We start from the raw sequence: 17,427 nt of genomic DNA, 5'->3' as shown, positions 1-17,427 counted from the left end.
TCAGGATAAGATAAAATATTCATGATTTGCAACAAGTTACACAAGAGAGTAACTGCCCGAGTTTGTAGTGCTTGCTAAATATTGTTTGGAGAAGAAAGGAACGTGTGAAGAACAGTGTGACAATGAAGCTCTAATTCATTGTGCTTGATGTACAAAAACTTACGTCCAATTTATACCAGTCATTTCTGCTGTATTTTTGTGAGTGACTGACAAGTGAGTGAAACAATACAGCTTCAGTGTGGATCAAGAGACTTCGTGCATATACGCCCAGCCACACTACAACTCCAAGCTGGCTCAGGGATGTCCAGTTGCGCCACCCACCATGCTTACATACCAGGATTCCAGGTACAATTTCAGAGCCTTGCAGTTAAATCTGGAGGCCGATTCTCTGCACGCTATCTTCCTACAGTACAACGATTGTTACGAAAAAATATTCATGATAGGTTTCGACCTGTCTTACCTGTTACTTTTGTTGTAAGACAGATTCTACAGTAACATAAAATAATTTTATATTGCTCACTTGCACACGCAGACACACACTGGTCACAAAGCAGATAAAGTAGACCAAAAACTCACCAAACTCTCCAGTGATGATCAAGAAATGTAATTGTTTTTGAGTGTTCAAGAAATTTATTGGCTTGATAACATAGAGGAGGAGTACTTGAATACTTCTAGTTGATAGTATTGAGTGTTTTTCATTTGAAGTTCATTTTCTTGTGGTATTGCATGCATATTCGTGTTTCTCCTTAAACTATCCATTAATCAGACTTTTTTTTTTTTAATTTTTACATCTCTTCTTAAATATAACAGCTTCTGTGGCTCAGGTGGAAGCGCACCGGCCTCTCACTGCTGGCTTCTGTGGTTGAAATCCCGGTCACTCCATGCAAGATTTGTGCTGGACAAGGCGGAGGCGGAACAGGTTTTTCTCTGGGTACTCCGGTTTTCCCTGTCACCTTTCATTCCAGCAACACTCCCCATTACCATTTCATTTCATCTGTCATTCATTAATCATTGCCCTAGAGGAGAGTGACAGGTTTTGGCAGCCGACACAGTCCCTATCCTCACCACTATATGGGGGCTTAATTCTATTCCTGACCCAGTCGAATGACTGGAAACAGGCTGTGAATTTTCATTTTTCATTTTCTCCTTAAATATAATTTTCAATTTTGATGTGTTCGAGTATTTGATTTTTTTTTGCTAGTTGCTTTACATTGCAATTTCCAATTTTGATGTGTCCGAGTATTTGATTTTTTTTTGCTAGTGGCTTTATGTCGCACCAACACAGATAGTTCTTATGGTGACGATGGGATAGAAAAGGCCTAGGAATTGGAAGTAAGCAGCCATGGCCTTGATTAAGGTACAGCCCCAGCAATTGCCTAGTGTGAAAATGGGAAACCACAGAAAACCATCTTCAGGGCTGCCAACAGTGGGATTCGAACCCACTATCTCCCGGATGCAAGCTCACAGACGTGCGCCCCTAACCGCATGACCAACTTGCCCGGTATATTTGAATAAATTACAAGTAACATGTTTGATATAGTTAAATTACAAAAGGCTATCTTGAGTTTTTCCATCCAGTCTCAGATGATAATTCATCTCATTAACAAATAATGCAACAAAAATATTAATTATGTAGTCCAAAGTTTGCTTGGTTTCCACTTTTCAATATAAGATTTATATAGATTGAATTACAGTAATATGTTGTTTTGAACATTTTCTCAGATTCGTTGTGGTGCTTTTATGGAAAGTCTGTCCATTTAGTGTCTTAAGTGTTTGGGATGACCGAGTGAGTTGGCTGTGCAGTTAGGTTCAAATCCCATTGTCAGCAGCCCTGAAGATGGTTTTCAGTGGTTTCCCCATTTTCACACGAGGTAAATACTGGGGCTGTACTTTAATTAAGGCCATGGCCGCTTCCTTACCACTCCGACACTTTTCTATCCCATCGTCTCCATAAGATCTATCTTCTGTGTCTGTGTGACGTAAAGTTAAAAAAAAAAAAAAAAGAAAAAAAAAGAAAAAAAGAAAAAAAGAAGTGTTTGGGATGAGTATCCTTTTCTACTAAATGACATATATAAATTGAATCAAAGCAGAGCTTGGTTTGCCTTTCAGAAAAGAATTGTTTCTAGTATTAAAAACACACATTTTAATAACTGATACTTACATTTATTTCTTCATTTATTTACAGGAGAATTTGGTGTCTATCTGGTATCTGATGGCAGTTCTAAGCCTTATCGTTGCAAGATTAAGGCCCCAGGATTTGCACACTTGGCAGCTATAGATAAAATTGGCAAACATTATATGTTAGCCGATATAGTTGCTATTATTGGTTAGTATTTGTTTTTTTCTTTCTTCTTCTTCCTTTTCTTCTTCTGTTATGGCCTCTGTAAGACCACAGGCTTGTTCTGTTTTATCTTAAGTATAGAACAGTATTCAAAAGTGGTTAACTTATTGTTGTTGCAAGTTCCATGTTGTATATTCATCTGCCTTACTATGTGAAGAAAGTACAAAGTGTACTGCATCATTACCATAATGCCCAACTTTTCATTAATTTTTGACCAACATTATTTTATTTGTGAGATTTTAAGTTATACATTGAGATGTTTATTATGCAGAATTGTCACTTAAATAACAGATATTTAATTAACAAACTAGTTTTCTTGTCCCTGCTAATTTACGTATGTATTACATTTAAAAACTAATCCAGTTTAATAGATACAAAAAAATCACCTAGCAAAATAAAATTTAATCCTGTTCTGAGAGAGGGAAATTCAGAATAATGAATTAATTTATTAACTATAGAATACTTCTGTGCATCTGATCAATATTATCAAAGAAATTAAAACTGAACATGTTCATCTGATAACATTACTACTAAGTTTTGGTAAATTTGAATCAGTCTCATTGATATCCAGGAACCTATCAGCCCCAATTTTGTTGTTGACACTGGTTATTTGCTTTACTGTATTCAGAAATTCTTCTTTGTTACTAGCCACAGTAAGAGGTGAAAGATGATTACAGCTGAACACTTTGTGAATTTATAATAGCTTTATTGAATGTAAATATTTACTTTATCTCAGGGAATGGTTACATCTATTTTTATTTTATTTTTATAAACATGAGCAATGAAAAAAGAGAAGAAAATCGATTAATTGGAAGAAAGGATGAGAATTCTCAGTAAAATTGTAGAGGAGAGAAGAAAATTGACATCACATAGATCATGGGATTATGAATCACTGTTGCCGATATTTCTCAAGGATAGTTAAAAAATGAAACTATGAAGTCCATTACTTTGAATATCATTGTAGCTCAAACAAAGGGAAACAAAATAATTGCTGATTATGAGGAAGTGTGCAAGGCAGTGTAAAGGTGATCTTGAGAAACAAAATTGATAAATACCTCTGTTAGAGGGACAGAGCCCAATCCTCTATATGGTCATTTGCATTTACTCTTTTGAAGTGAAAAACATTATATTCCACTGATACATCGTCATAGAAACAAGAGAGCAGTTAACGGATGTTATTAAAATATATTTTATGGCTGATGTATATAGTATGTATGAAACTCTTAATTTTCAACAGATTCCAATTACAACTCTGTTGTTCAGTGGTGAACAACATTCAGAAGGTAATCAATTTAAAAAAAGGATTACTGTCTTCTTGTCATGTATAAATTCCATAGGAGCTGGTAATGTCTACCCCTTAGTGATAGGGAAATTTGAGAAACCACATTACTTCAAGAATATTAATCAGTTGCCTTAGAAATAAAACATATTAATAAGAAAGCATGGATGACAGATAAAATATTGTATTTCATTTGTAGTTATGTCAGTTAACCATATGGTGAAAGCAATAAAGTGAAGAATCTTACTGCTAATAGTTTAGTGCATGCCAAATTTAAAACATAGTCTTTTCTTTTCCACAGCTAGATGGATACGCAAGCACACTCGGTTACACTCGGTAGCATAGACAATGAATCCTGCCAAACTTAGCGACATATATACGTTATTGGGAGTGAAGGTGTACTAAATTATATTAAGCTGAGCAGAATCACTTACAGCTGTTACAGCAGATGCTGGAAATGTTGTCCTCACTGCAGAATTTATAAGGATGTGCTGACCGCACAAAAACATTTGTCTCCTGTGCTAATATCCACATTTACTTACTAGGGCTCCTCAACATTACATCACATTTCTTCCAGTTTTGCCTCTGTTCAAATTTTAGGCATACCACTTCTTGGAGCATCACGTACAGGCTTAGTTTCACTAAATTTACTAAATAAGTCTCTCACTGTATCATGCTTGGGGCATACCATATTTAGAAACATTTACAAAATTTATGTTCTGCATTTCTAAAAACTTAACATTCACAGAAGATGTACTCCACATAAGACACTCTCTTTAAATCATTAACATATTAGCTGCCTCTGTGGATCAGTGGTAGAATGTTGGCCTCCGGATCCCAAGATAGCGGGTTCAAACCCGGCAGAGGTAGTCGGATTTTTGAAAGGCGGAAAAAAGTCCATTCGACACTCCATGTCGTACGATGTCGGCATGTAAAATATCTCTGGTGACACACTTGGTGTTTACCCGACAAAATTCATAAAAATCTCAGCCATAGATGCCCAAGAGAGTTTCGGTTTATTCGGTCTGCCATCTTGTAGGCCTAGAGTAAAACGGAACGTCGAAATTGACGAGCAGACAGCCAGATGGCGTCAAATTGAAATGTCTGCACACGGTAGTTGAGGCCATATGATTATTATTTATTATTATTAACATAATGACTTCAAAAGCACAACCACTTGTTAAAAACACAAATTTCATACTAAGTTGGAATGTTATACAGTTCAAGGATAGTACCCGCTTAAGGTACAAGATTAATGCTCCGTTGCCTCACTGTTGCCCCAACTGAAGCGCACCTACTGCATCTCTTGAGTTCACTGGGGAGACTTTTGCCGTGCACTGTATAACAATGTGTAATGGCGATTAGCAAATGAAAACATCTAAGCAATGTTTCTTCCAACAATTAGCATGTATTTTGTATGGTCTCTGGATCAAGGCATAATTTAGTCTACAAGTATACAGTGTAAAACTTGGCTTATCAGGTGCGTGCTATCCAATATTTGAATAGATCATGAAATAACCATCAGCATTTTTGAGGCTTCAAATGTTCAGTGCCATGTAAAAGTTCCTTAACATAACAAAATATTGTAGGCTTTTTTATGTAGTAGGTTCATGCTGTATAACAGGGAAATTTGTGTAACCACTCTAGGAATGCCAGTAGGATATGAAAACTGGTAATGTGGCAGAGTTCTGCAGTAAATTGGTCATGCTGGTTGCATCAAAGATGTAGATATTTACTAATGCAGATTATCATATATGCAGTTACATACCGTACCTCTAAATATCACAGAGTGCGATAATGTGTCTTGAATAGGCCTCAACGGGAAGGGTGGGAATAGGTACGATGGTGGCAAAGAAAGTAAAGAGTGATCATAGTACACAGGCTATTAAATTTAATTATGAGGGGCTCTCACTTATTCTATTCCAGTTCTTTTACATCTATTTTTCTCCAACTCCTAATGAGCTCTTCTAGTTTCCAGTTTCATCAGGCCAGCAGGCATCAGTAGGTCATTCTTGACAGATATTTATTATTTATTCAGGAATGTACCAGAAGAAAACCTGAGAAACACATGAAAAGAGAAGATACAGATAGATAGGTTTATACAGAAAGAAAACAAAAACTATAGTGTATACACAAGAGGATGAAAGGAACCCAACATGGTAATATGTAATAGAAAAGAGAACAAACAAGTGACTAATAAAAACAAATACAGAAAGTTAGGAATGAGGAATAGAAGACAGTTCCCAAATATGAAGGTGTTGAGTTTGTCTTTATTCTCTCTTTTCTTTTTTTTTTTCAAATTTATGTTCATCTCTCCTTTCTGTTGCTCGCTCTTCACACACATATCTGTCTTTTTGTGTTTATTGTATTGTATCTTCATTCCTAGCTTTACATTTATTTGTTGGGTTCCCTTTGTTATCCTGTGCTCATTGTTCCTTGTCTTCTACCACCTGTATAAACATTTTATATTATATTCGTCTTGTCCCCTTTCTTGTGTTTATCTAGCTTCCTTCTTATCATGCACTTGTCACAATGATAACTGCTAATCCAACTTCTACAAAAACAGATTTTCTCATATTATTTTGACCTAATAAAAAAGTTACTTTCTGAAACAACTACACATTGTAATATTTTACTTTAATTTTGGAAGGAGAAATGATGTAGTTTTCATTAATGAGTTAAACAAGTAATATGTATTTTGTATGAAATCAATTGATCATTGTTGGATTAAAATTTTACCTTAGGGTTGATACAATTCTTTTATGCTATTAACAATCATCTCAAAACAAATTTGCAGTGATGCATTATCATCACAGTACACCTGATATCTTGAAATAGTTCCATGAAATATTTAACTCAATAGCAATTTCAAACAGATTTATTTTATTTTATATGGCTAACATTGTAAGATCATGGCATACCAGAATACCTTGTCAACTTGGTTCAGCTGCTTTATGTAGACCCACGGAGCTATGTTCAGGCCACCACAGGGGCATCTGGCGACTTTCCCATCACTGTCGGCGTTCAACCAAGGTCAACGCTGTCACTGCTCTTGTTCATTCTGGTGATGGACACTGTAACTACAGACCTGCACCATTCTTTGCCAGGGATGCTTCTCTTCGCAGATGATGTCATGTTGGCCTTTGAGACCCAGGTTGATCTGCAATGCCAAATCCAAGTATGGAGCGATCGGTTGGCACAATGTGTCCTGTGCCTAAATAAAAAGAAGACTGGATATATAACATCAGATCCACAAGCAATCAAACTATTCAGGTAGATGGTGAGATTCAAGTATCTTGCCTCCACGATCACTGATGATGGCCAACTTGACAAAAAAGTCAATGCAAGGATATGCACAGCCTGGATGAAATGGAGAACAACAACCCGCCTCACTTGTGGCCGGAGGATGAAAGATAATCTCAAATTAAAAATCTATTGTACTGTCATCCGACCTGTTGCACTGTACGGTTGCAAATGTTGGCCGACTACAACTGAGACAGAGCGTCGACTGGATATCGTGGAGACTAAGATGCTGAGATGGACAGCTGGCGTCACTAAATTGGATCGCATCTCCAATGAATTCATCAGGGAGAGATTTCGCGTTGTACTGATTCGAGAAAAAAATGTGCGAGAGTCATATACTATGGTTTGGACATGTACTAAGGGCAGACATCGACACTATCACGAAGACGTGTTACATGTTAGAAGTCGCCGGTAGGAGACCAAAAGGATGACCAAAACAGCGATGGGCCGATACTCTTCACAAAGATCTGAAGAGCGTCAGTCTCCACCCTGATATGGCCCAGGACAGAACTAAATGTAGACAACGAATCTATGTAGTGGACCCCGCCAGCAGGAGGGACAAACGCTGAGGAAAAAGAAGAAGAAAACTTTGCTTTGCTTCCTTTGCTTCTCTTTTTGCTTATACATGAGACAACACGTATCATCAAAAGCCTTTTATTAAGCCCATTAAAAGACCTGTGTAGAAATTAAACTTTTTTTTTTTTTCACCGAGCTCGATAGCTGCAGTAGCTTAAGTGCGGCCAGTATCCAGTATTCGGGAGATAGTAGGTTCGAACCCCACTGTCGGCAGCCCTGAAAATGGTTTTCCGTGGTTTCCCATTTTCACACCAGGCAAATGCTGGGGCTGAACCTTAATCAAGGCCACGGCCGCTTCCTTCCCACTCCTAGCCTTTTCCTGTCCCATCGTCGCTGTAAGACCTATCTGTGTCGGTGCGACGTAAAACAACTAGCAAAAAAAAAAAAAAAACTTTTTTTTACACGTTACTAACGTTTCCATTCTTAGATGTTTGCCTCACTAAGACCATTCTATGAGCAGCTTCACAATTATTTGTTTGGTATACAATTATTAAGAGATAAAAATTTCATATTGTTCCATATTGAAGTGAGTTCACTAATATGTTAAAAGAAAGAATAAAATGGTTCAACCTTTCAAAACTATTAAAATAAGAATGTAAGTTTACATTCCTATTTAATTAAAATTGCTACCGGTTTCGACCAGTATTTTTGGTCATCATCAGCCAATCACAAATAAGTGTAAAACAATGCACAGATAAATAAATTGCGAAGTATAAAGAATTCTGTAGGTTGCTGATAGTGAAGCACTAAAATCTTTAGGGAGTACTGTGCATTGGAAAATAGTCAGTTACATGCAGTTTTTGAAGCACTACAACACAATGTTATGAAAAAAGTCTAAAATCAAATGCATATTTATCAGCTGCAGTTTATAAGGTACTGTATAATTTTAAGGATCAGCACCACGTGTCAATCATGAAGAAGTCATGGAGTAAGACATAAGCGTTAGAGAGCACTATATGGGAATAAGTCCAGAATCAAATACATATCTAAATGTAGCACAGAGTAAATTCTTGAAGAGTTCAGCTCCAGTCGATGAGGCACTGTATAGTTTTAGGAAATAGCACTGCTTGTCGATAGACCCAAAAATTATGAAGAAAGTCACAGATCAAATATATAAATGGAAGCACAGTGCCAATCTACTCTTCAAGAACTTGTTCCGTAATACATTTATATGAATATTGAATTTTCACGACCGCAATGTAATCGAAACAGACTTTCAACGTATTAGGTCGTATTACGTACATGTAGTACGTGTTGAAGAGATATTAAGTACAGAACAATAATGGCCAGCCGGACACCAGTGGGATCCGAACCCACAACCTCACTATCAGCAACCTACAGAATTCTTTATACTTTGCAATTTATTTATCTGTGCATTGTTTTACAATGCGGTCATGAAAATTCAATATTCATTGACATGCCCCACAACGGGCCACTTAAACGCACTCTACAGTGTGCTAGCAGCAGTGCCAGACCTGTAGCTCAGATCCTTTCAAACAGAACAAAGATGGCCTAGGCCACCATAGCTCAATTGGTAGAGCAACCGACGCGAAATCGGGAGGTTATGGGTTCAGATCCCACTGGTGTCCGGCTGGCCATTTTTGTTCTGTACTTAACATCTCTTCAACATGTACTACATGTACGTAATACGACCTAATGCGTTGAAAGTGTGTTTCGAATACATTTATATATTTGATCTGCGACTTTCTTCATAACTTTTGGATCTGTCGACAAATTCCTAAAATTACACAGTGCCTCGTGGACTGCAGCTTAACTCTTCAAAAATTGACTCCATGCTACATTTAGATACGTATTTGATCCTGGATTCTTCACACACAGTGCTCCCTAATACTTATGTCTTGCTCCATGACTTCTTCATGATTGACATGCGGTGCCGATCCTTAAAAGTATACAGTACCTTGTAAACTGCAGCTGATAAATACGTATTTGATTTTAGTCTTTTTTTTTTCTAACATTGTCTTATAGTCCTTCATAAACTGTATGTGATTGACTATTTTTCAACGTACAGTACTCCCTAAAGATTTTAGTGCTTCACTATCAGCAACCTACAGAATTCTTTATACTTTGCAATTTATTTATCTGTGTATTGTTTTACACTTATTTGTGATCGGCTGATGATGACCAAAAATACTGGTCGAAACCGGTAGCAATTTTAATTAAATAGGACTGTAAACTTACATTTCTTATTTTAATAGTATTGAAAGGTTGAACCATTTTATACTTTCTTTTAACTTATTAGTGATATACAATTGTCACTGTCACTTTAAAGTATGTGTCTTGCTCTTTTCTAGACAACTTGCATAAGAGCTCAATTAAGACCCTTATTTAACACACTTACACAATTAATGGTTTGGTTTAGAAACCATGGAGTTAGGCTGAGTGCCTCAGATGGTTGAGGCCCTTGCCTTCTGACCCCAACTTGGCAGGTTCGATCCTGGCTCAGTCTGCTGGTATTTGAAGGTGCTCAAATTCATCAGTCTTATGTTGGTAGATTTACTGGCACTCCTCCGGTACTAAATTCCGGCACCTCGGCATCTCCAAAAACCGTAAAAGTAGTTAGTAGGACGTAAAGCAAGTAACATCATTATTATTATTATTATTATTATTATTATTAATCCACGATGCATAATTTGCACAGATTTGGGCGTTGAAGAGCCAAAACGACATCATGCTCTTGGCTCAGGCAAGTGTATTGTGTTTCGTGAAGCACTAGAAAAGGCCAAAAAGCAGTGGTGAATGGTACAGATCCTTCAAGCCAATATACACAGGAGTCTAACTGCCAATGATCTATTGACGCAGATAATCTATGAGATAGGAGCAGACATCTTGATTCTCAGTGAACAATATCAAGACAGAGAACAACCAGGCTGGTTTTCAGACAATCTAGGGACAGCTGCGTTATGGGTACCAGACCCTGGAAAATACTCAGTTACAAATCAAGGATGCGGAGATGGGTTCGTCTGGGTCCAAGTTGAGAAGGTAATTTTTGTCAGCTGTTATTTTACCCCGAACGAGGCTATTTCTGACTTCCAGACAAAACTAGATGGGCTTGAAGATACTCTGCAAGGGATGAACACTAACCTAGTTGTTGCTGGTGATTTTAATGCCCAAGCAGTTGAATGGAACATGCCTCAAACAGATTCTAGAGGGCGGCGTACAATGGAGATGGTCGCGAGATTGGGATTAATGGTTATCAACGTTGGTAATGTGACAACATTTCGGCGACCAGGGTGTCAGGGAACCATACCAGATGTAACCTTTGCTTCTGAAGACATTGCGTCTAGGATAACTGAATGGCGAGTAATTGAAGAATATACTGGAAGCGATCATCAGTATATCGCTTTTCGTGTACTTCAAGAGACTCCGAATCTAAGGATTACCACGCCCAAGTCAGAAAGATGGAACATAGCCACTATGGACAGAGAAAAATTTCATGAAGTAATACAGAATGGAATGGATTGTATGACGGATACATGTCACGGAGGCAAAAGAAGCATTATTGCTAATAAATGCGTGGAACACACCATGAGACTCCTTCAGCAAGCATGCGACGCATCAATGACCAGAATCAAACAACGGAGAGGCAAGCGTCCGGCATATTGGTGGAATGAAGAAATTGCTGAGTTGAGGAAACAATGCCTGCGACTCAGACGAAGGACACAAAGAGCTCGACATAACGACGCAGCTCTCTCAGTAGAGTATAAGACTATGAAGAAAAGACTGCGAAATACAATTAAAAAGAGTAAAGCCGACAAGTGGTGGGAAATGTCCAAGGAAGTGGATGAAAATCCATGGGGATTAGGGTATAAAATTGTCATGAAGAAATTCGGGATGATACCAAGCCCTATCATGGATCCACGCACCATGGAAGAAATAGTACACACACTATTCCCTGATCATGCAGAGAGGATTGATGATGAGGCCGAGAAAGAACTAGACAATGTACCACCTTTTACAACTGAAGAATTGATAACAGCAATTAATTCCCTTAGAAATAAGAAAGCCCCTGGTCCAGATGGTATTCCAGCAGAAGTACTAAAGGTGGCAGCCGAATTATGTCCGCAACTGCTGTTGAGAATGTATAATCATTGTTTGAAAGCGGGAATTTTCGGCTTTCGTTGGAAGATAGCTAGATTGGTTCTGATCAGTAAAGGGAAAACTGGGGGTTACAGACCTCTATGTATGCTGGACACTGCCGGGAAAGGTTTAGAGAAGCTTCTACAACCGAGAATACTAGCAGCAGTCCGATTAGCTGGCGACCTATCCGACCAACAACATGGATTTCGCAGAGGTCACTCAACGCTAGATGCTGTGAAGGAAGTAGTGAAGACAGCAGAACGAGCTCAAACGGGTAATCATTATTCTAGGAAACTGACGCTTCTTGTGACTCTAGATGTTAAAAATGCCTTCAACTCGGCAAGATGGAGTGATATTTTGGAAGCTCTAGAAGAAACTTTCAAGGTACCAGAATATCTCATGTATATACTGCGAGACTATTTGAAAGACCGTACATTGTTATACGACACGGAAGACGGTCAGAGAAGAAAACGGCTCACAGCTGGTGCAGCGCAAGGCTCAATTCTCGGACCACACCTTTGGAACATCATGTATGATGATTTATTACGGCTGGAGATGCCAGAAGATGTAAAACTTGTGGGTTATGCTGATGATGTGGCTGCTGTGATAGTAACCCGTAACCTAGAGCTGGCTCAATTTAAATTGAATCAGGTGATGCGACGTGTCAAAGAATGGATGATAAATCACAAGTTAGAACTCGCAGATCACAAAACGGAAATTGTCCTCCTGACGAGGAAAAGGATTAATACTGTTGTACCGATGCAGATCGGACAGATAGCCATCGAAACAACTAGGAGCACAAAATATCTTGGTGTAACGCTTGATACTAAGCTTACATATTGGGACCACATCCAACGGGTAACAGATAAGGCAGCGAAAACCATGACTGCACTGAGCAGACTCATGGGAAATATCAAGGGACCGATATCTAGTAAAAGGCGGCTTCTCATGTCAATTGTTCAATCGATACTGCTATACGGTTCGGAAATTTGGGCTGAATCGTTAAAAATTGTGAAATATCGGAGAAGAATTGCGGCTGTACAACGGAGAGCAGCTTTACGAATTGCTTGCGCATATCGCACAGTATCAGAACCCGCGATTCTAGTAGTAGCAGCAGTAGCTCCCATTGACTTGTTGGCCTTCGAAAGACAAGAAATTTGGCTCACACAAGAAGAGCTAGGAAGGAAAAGGGCAAAGGCTTTGGCTCATAGTCGCAGAATGCAACGATGGCAAACAAGATGGGAAGATGATTCTAGAGGGAAATGGACGAAAAGACTGATACCTTCTCTGGGCGTATGGGTTGCCCGAAATCATGGTGAAGTGAACTACTATCTCACACAGTTCCTGACAGGTCATGGATACTTCCGAAAATTTCTTCATAGGCTAGGGCTAGCAACTAGTCCGGTGTGCATATACTGCGGCGATATCGATGACGTATCACATACTTTCTTTGTGTGTGTTCATTGGCTGCCACAAAGAAGATGCTTAGAAGTTATGCACGGAGAATTGACGCCAGAAGGGATCGTGTCAGTAATGCTACGAAGTCGAGAATCTTGGGACCAGGTGGCAGTCTACGTAGAAAATATTCTGCGTCAGAAGAAGAAGGACCTGGACGATTACGACAGATAGTAAAGCAGAAGAAGGAAGATGAAGCACAAGATGCATTAAGCACGACATCCGCCCTGAAGTAATGCGAGAGCGGTTCCGGGGCGGAGATAAACGTCGTGGGAAAAGGGAGTGTGGTTTTTAGTGGGTAAGAATCTCCACACACTTGTTGAGTGCGGACCCTCACAAGCGTCTTATGAAAGATTTTCAAAAAAAAAAAAAAAATATTATTATTATTATTATTATTATTATTATAAACCATGGTGCAATGCCCAGCAAAATGTGTTTTGCCCTGGACACTGTCATGCAGGAAGCATGTGCCAGGAATGAACTGAGTGACTAATTACATTTTGGTACTCCTTATGCAACTGAAATTTACACCAGTGAGGAGAGAGATTTAGTTTTGTCTAGTTTGTGTATTCATTATTGTACGATCAGGTAGACTCTAGAGCAAGAATACCCGGTTATAAAATTGTAGGCATGCTTGGTTCAGAGATTTATGGTTCTATCATGTACATTCGCCAGGACATATCAGACTACAGTGTTACTTCTTGCTACCGACAAAGTAATACTGAAATCATCTCTGTCAAAATAATGGGAACAACAATATCTGCAGTGTAAAAACAACCACAGGAATGCTGGCCAGATCCCCCTCTTCCAAACATAAGTCATCCAGGTGTTTGTTTACCTTGGTGATTTCAACAGTCATCACACTTCATGGGGGTATGACAAAAATTATGAAAATGGTGAAAAGCTATCAGATTGGATGGACCAGAACCAACTTCATCTGCCCTACAATGCAAAAGACAAAAAATCTTTCCATTCTGCTAGATGGCGTAAAGACACCAATCCTGATCTCTGCCTAATAACAAAGGTTGCTAACCATATTCCTTTACCTCACACAAGATATTTACTATCAGGTTTTCCACGCAGCCAGCATCGTCCAATTATTTTAACCATCGGTTTACAAGTCCCATTAATTACAACAAAACAGAAACCCAGATAGAATTTCAAGAAAGTGCAATGGATGAAGTATTCTCATGAGGTCGATTCTCATCTTCGCTGGATTCCACCTAAACTAGAGAATTATAAATACTTTGTTGGAACAATTATTGGAGCAGCAAAATGTAACATACCTCGTGGGTATAGAAGGAACTACATTCCTTGCTGGAATGAAGAGACTAAAGAGCTTGCTAAAGCATACAAAGAAAACGGAGATCCTGCCTTGGGCATGCAGATTCTACAATCCTTGAACACCCAAAGAAGGGAGCACTGGCATAGTACAACACAAGGTCTTGATTTTACTCACTCCAGTCACAAAGTTTGGTCACTTCTTAGAAAACTTGGAGCAGCAAAACCACTGCCGATTTCCAGAACTGAACTTAATCCATCTTCCATCGCACAACACATTAAAAAGAGGTCAGAAGATGTTCCGATAGATGCCTGCCAATACAAAATTATACAAGAGAGTCTTAAAGCAATCAATGATCAGCTGGATGATAACCCATTTTATTCCTATCCTTTTACGAGTGCTGAACTCAATCTAGCAATTCGATCTTTGAAATCTGGAAAAGCAGCTGGTCTGAATGGTATATTTCCAGAATTTATAACTCACCTAGGAAGTAATCACAGGAAGTGGCTCAGGAATTTCTTCTCAGATATCCTCACCAAAGGACAAACACCACCAGAGTTCAAAATTGCAAAAATCATTGCAATCCTTAAACCTGGGAAACCAGCAGACGACCCAGCAAAGTACCGTCCAATTTCACTCCTCAGCATGTGCTATAAAATTCTGGAACGCCTAATTTACAACAGAATATACTGCACATTAGACAGCAGAATACCACCAGAACAGGCTGGATTCAGGAAAAAAAGGAAGCTGTTGTGAGCAAGTCTTAGCTTTAACATCTTTTATAGAATCAGGTTTCCAAAGAGGATTGAAAACATCCGTGGCTTTCATCGACTTAACTGCTGTGTATGATACAGTATGGATTGATGGATTAATGTTGAAGATAAAACAAGCACTACCGTGTAGAAGACTCACTGCCCTGTTATCTACCATGTTAAGGAATCGTTATGTCAGAGTGTGTTCAGGTGACAAGATGAGCAAGTCATACACCATCAAGAATGGCCTCTCTCAAGGATCTGTCTTAGCCCCATTGTTCTTCAACCTATATACAAGTGATATACCAGAAACAATGTCCCGTAAGTTCTGCTATGCTGATAACTCTGCCATAGCAATTCAAACCAACCATCTTGAAGAAGGAGAAGGAATCCTGACACAGGATCTACAAAAACTAGAAAACTGTTTCAAAGAATGGGGGCTTTGCCCAAACCCATCAAAAACAGAGGTCACAGCTTTTCACCTTAACAATAGAATCTCCAAATAAGAGCTGAACATTACATTCTAGGGAAAAGGATGAGAAACAATCCTAACCCCAAATACCTGGGAGTTACTCTGGACCGCTCTCTGACTTACAGAAAACACCTCAAGAATACTGCAGGAAAACTTAGGTCCAGGAATAACATCATTCGCAAACTAGCCGGTACAACATGGGGTGCTGATGCAATTACTCTTCGTATGGCAAGCCTTGCACTGGTCTACTCTGTTGCCAAATACTGTGCACCGGTATGGTATAGAAGTGCCCATGCCCACCGAGTGGATACTCAGCTCAATGAGACCTTAAGGATCGTAACGGGCATATTACGATCAACTCCTGTGCCATGGTTGCACATACTGGCAAGTATACCTCCTCCACAACTGAGAAGACAACAAGCTGCTGCCCAAACTTGGAAAACTTACATCTGTGCTGACTTTAAACACTTTCCGATTCACTCAGTGCTCAGTAATCCACCAACCATGCGTCTGAAATCCAGGAAGCCTATTTGGGATGATAACATTATTAAGCAGCCAGGGCCTTTCAACATCAACAAAGTCTGGAAGGAAAGGTGGCGAGATTTCTCATCATCTCGTCAAATCCAATTAGATGATCCTTCCCAGCACGTTCCAGGAACTGATCTACCAAGAGCTACGTGGTGCCAACTAAACCGCATACGAACTGGTCATGGTAGGTGCAAAGCAATGCTGCACAAATGGGGATGGCTAGATTCACCTGCTTGCGACTGCGGAGCTCAAGAACAGATGATGAACCACATCATTCGGGAGTGTCCACAGCGTAGATTCACAGGTGTTTGGGTAGAGTTCATGAAAGCATCAACTCCAGCACTTTCCTGCCTGCAGGGTCTTGATATTCATTTTTAATTTATTACATACATATTTGTGTTAAATAATGTAGATCATTTGTTCCATACGAAATATATATATATATATTATTGTACAGATAACTTTTCTTTTAAATTTGGTTTACTTTGATCTATCTTTTGATGTGCAAGTAAGTAGGTGTAAGTATTGTATCTTAGAATTCTTGTGAGCAACCTAACGTGCTTTTGTTTTATATTTCTAGGTACACTGGATATTGTATTCGGCGAGGTCGACCGTTAGTTATAATCACGAATTAATTTTCTGCAAAGTACTACAACTTTAATGGTATTTATTCTTAGAGGTAATATGTTATTATGGTCAAATGTTTTTTCTCCTGATATGCTTCAGAACATGTAAATATAATGTTAAGTTATTAAATAAACATAAAAAGTGTGTTGTTAATTTGTTTATAGTTCATAGCTCTTACCTTAAATGAGGTACATGGGAAATATAATCCTGACATCTTGTCTTTAGGATAAGATTATGCATGGTTCTCAAACTATTTGAATAAGGTATTCCTTCAACCTTTTAGGGTCCAATTATATTTCCAATCACATCCCTATATTTCCATTCACATCCCCTGCAGGTCAAATTTAAAATCAGACACCGAGCAAGTTAGCCATGTAATTAGGAGCGTGCAGCTACAAGCTTTTTGGAATAAGTTGCCCCTTGAACATAAATTAGTTGTATAATTCATCCTCTGATGGTGCTTGGCCTTATATAAACAGAGTGGGCCAAACAGTCCCACAGTGCCCTTGGAATGAGTAGATGTTCTTTGTGTAATGTACTGGAGTGATAAAAATCCACTCGCTCTCCAACAAGTGTTGAAATAAGGTCGCTTCAGGCTACAGCTACAGTGTAGTGTGTGTTTTATTAGAAATACTATATTTATTTGTTATTACATAATTAAAACCATTACCAGTCACAGTTCTTATTAATTTGTATTCCACAATGCATTTCAGA

The 17,427-nt window shown here is 38.7% G+C and overlaps 1 protein-coding gene across 6 annotated transcripts in view; it reads left to right on the top strand.

The window, feature by feature from the left end:
• Positions 1-16,866, top strand: part of LOC137496932 (NADH dehydrogenase [ubiquinone] iron-sulfur protein 2, mitochondrial-like) — a 215,474-nt gene extending 198,608 nt beyond the window's left edge. For 4 of the 6 annotated variants that reach the window (XM_068225029.1, XM_068225030.1, XM_068225026.1 and 1 more), the window contains 2 exons: positions 2,186-2,326; positions 16,667-16,866. In XM_068225029.1, the coding sequence (XP_068081130.1) occupies positions 2,186-2,326; positions 16,667-16,704 (179 nt within the window). In that variant the 3' untranslated portion in view covers positions 16,705-16,866. Of the gene's footprint in view, positions 1-2,185; positions 2,332-16,666 lie in introns of those variants that run through there. The other 2 variants (XR_011017528.1, XM_068225027.1) reach the window with 2 other exon arrangements.
• The last annotated feature ends 561 nt before the right edge of the window (positions 16,867-17,427 follow it).

The sequence above is a fragment of the Anabrus simplex genome, chromosome 1, assembly GCF_040414725.1.
Source record: "Anabrus simplex isolate iqAnaSimp1 chromosome 1, ASM4041472v1, whole genome shotgun sequence".
In the NCBI taxonomy this organism is placed as follows: Eukaryota; Metazoa; Arthropoda; class Insecta; order Orthoptera; family Tettigoniidae; genus Anabrus; species Anabrus simplex.
This window is presented reverse-complemented; position numbering and strand designations above follow the sequence as displayed.